At 49.2% G+C, this 2,833-nt stretch overlaps 1 protein-coding gene across 1 annotated transcript in view; it reads right to left on the bottom strand.

The window, feature by feature from the left end:
• T265_02538 (hypothetical protein) overlaps positions 1 to 2,833 on the bottom strand; it is a gene marked incomplete at both ends in the record, with an annotated part of 25,131 nt that overhangs the window by 18,291 nt on the left and 4,007 nt on the right. The window contains one exon of the mRNA XM_009166801.1: positions 2,462 to 2,726. Within this exon, the coding sequence (XP_009165065.1) occupies positions 2,462 to 2,726 (265 nt within the window). The remainder of the gene's footprint in view (positions 1 to 2,461; positions 2,727 to 2,833) is intronic.

Consider the following 2,833-nt stretch of genomic DNA (forward strand, 5'->3'; position numbering starts at 1 on the left):
CCCTGTCGGACACCACTTGATGTGGTGAACTCAGGAGAAAGCTTCCCGTAGACCTTTACACGGCCGCGGGAGTTGGCGTACAGCGCCTTAATGAGGGTCAAGAATTTATGAGGGACACCTTTGCTCCACAGACACTGCCATAGTACTTGGCGGTCCACAGAGTCAAAGGCAGTTTTCAGATCGAGAAAAACGACCATTGTTGGTTGCTGGAAGCAGTGTCGCTGTTCCAGAATCTGTGGGAGGGCGAAGATATGATCGATGCAACCTCTTGCAGGACGGAACCCAGCTTGGTTTCCACGGATCTGCCTCTCCCTGTGTTCAGTCAACCTTCGAAGGATAAGGCCAGAGAGCACCTTCGATGCCACAGCAACTGAGGCACAACCACCAACCCACCGCTACGCACTACTACGCTTCACAATAACGCACTGATGATGTCACCTCGATTGGTGACGAAACGTTTGCAATCAAATTGACCAGCTCAGCGAACAAGCCAATGACCACAGGCAACTGAGCGGAACGAACGGCAAGCAATGTGGTCACACAATGGTCCGGAGATATCGATGGTCAGACATCGAGGGTCTTCAAACAGTTTCCGCACTGGTGTTTCTGCCAGCTCAGCGAACAAGCCAATGACCACAGGCAACTGAGCGTGGTGAACGGCAAGCAATGTGGTCACACAATGGTCCGGAGATATCGATGGTCAGACATCGAGGGTCTTCAAACAGTTTCCGCACTCGTCGGTGTTTCTGATCCACAGAGTATTGGTATTGTACACTGTTCCGCTGACAGCCAAGCTGACGTCATGTCGGTGCCGAAAATGTGGGGAGTTGGTGAACACTGTTCTGTGATGTGAGTTTTTCTTCCGGCAGTCCACCAAAACTCATGAATCTGTCTAGACCAACATCACCATCATCATCACCATCAGCCGTAAAATCACCGCATGCTTGTCGTACAATGGCTATAGCTGCCAGATCCTCGTCCGCCGATCATTTGGGGAGGGGTGAAGAGCTAGGCATTCGAGGCTGTAGCTGATATAATTGCGGCGTCAATACACAGTCAGTAAACCCTTCAATGAAGAGGCCGAGAAGCGAAGCTGTGCATTGAAGGTAACAACATTGATACATGCGCACCATTATGCGCGCGACGCGACTGGGTCATATCTGAAAATGTTTCTAACCAGTAATGTGCCCTTCGCTGCAAAGTCACTGCTCTCTCTCCCGCTGACTGTTTCTTCAGCGAAAAAGGAAGCGGTTTCAGCAAAAGAACTGGACAGAGTACGGACACTGAGAGCTGCAAAGTGGATCAGACCTGTTGGGTTTGGTAACGAGTTCTGTTTGCTTGACTGAACAATGGTTTATATTTTGGCTATCATTAGGAAGTGGCGAAGGACCGGTTGAAGGGCGGATAAAGGGTGCGGGCGGATGTTGCACTGGCGGATACAACGAGTGGTGAAGCAACTTTGCTGAAACAGCTTCCTAGGTATGGTCACGAGGTAGCAATGCAACTGCCGATTCACATTCTCGGATACAAGCAAAAATGAGGGCACAACACCAAAGTCTAGAAAGGCATTTTTACGCATTTCGCTCCAGCCCAAAACCCAAAAGAAGTCAAACAAATAGGTTCAGGTGAAGCCTCTGAAGCCGCATCCCCAGTACATATCCATTTTAATTAAGCTGCACTTATGATAAGAATGTAAGTTTATAAGCACTCGAATAACACCATCGGTAAAGAAATTCCCCTCGTTGCGATATTGCCTGCATTGACTGCCTTCAAAAAGAATATGACAGAATGAGTGAGACGGTGTACCCCATTAAAACTTGCGGAGACATTTAATTTGGTCTACTGGGCGGAGTTGTGAGTATAGTGACATTCCAGACAAAAAGGTTTCGAAAATGAAGATTGGTGCCAGGAACGCATAGCACCAGAGGAAGTCCTCAAGTATGCACTTCCATTCATGCACTAACATTCACACACAGAATCAAACTTCGCAAGGACAGCAACTTACCCATATCGCCAATAAGAAGCAGCTTCAACACCACATCTGTCTGTGGTGCGACTCCCCTCTCCATAAGCGATGTCAGCAGCGCACCAGACTCAAATCTGACGTACGATTGGTTGGCAAATTATCACGGAATCACGGATTCACGGATTGATACACAGGATCGAGGCTTTTGCCCAAGTTTCCCGGGTCGGTTTTGTTCTTGTCGGTCAGTGGATGTCGTTCACCTGAAAGGCACACGTGAAAAAAGGGTGTAGCACTGCTCTTTATGTTCTCAGCGCGGGGCAGTATGCTCGCCAGCGCGAGGATTCGCATAAATTAATGTCTAATAGTGCTTTAAATTGGGTTCGCGAAGGAGCGTGTACAACCGTCGGAGGAAGGTCATTCCACGCAGCTACTACCCGAACTGAAAAAAGTTTTGTCTAATGAATGTGTGTGGCCTGAGCTTGCAAATTTTCTTACTATGTCCCGCCGGGTGTTTGCTGGGTCAACGGTAAAAAACCGGTTTGCCAAGCTCTGTTCAAACAAGGCGTAAGTAAGAATTAGGTCCCCTTGGAGGCGACGGTACTCCAGGGGAAAGAGATCGAGCATCGAGAGGCGCGTTTCGTAGTCCACGGATTTGAGGCCGGCAACCATTCTCGTGGCGGCCCGCTGGACACGCTCAATGGGGGTGAAGTCTTTCGTGCGTCCTGAGTAGACAACTTGGTTGGCGTACTCCAGCAGCGGTCTGACGTAGGCCCCATATAGTATTTGGAAGTCCATGCGAGTAATACGGGAGAAGGTGCGTTGGATCATCCGTAAAATGGCGAATGCCTTTTGGGCCGATTTCTCATG

This window comes from Opisthorchis viverrini (genome assembly GCF_000715545.1).
Source record: "Opisthorchis viverrini unplaced genomic scaffold opera_v5_32, whole genome shotgun sequence".
In the NCBI taxonomy this organism is placed as follows: domain Eukaryota; kingdom Metazoa; phylum Platyhelminthes; class Trematoda; order Opisthorchiida; family Opisthorchiidae; genus Opisthorchis; species Opisthorchis viverrini.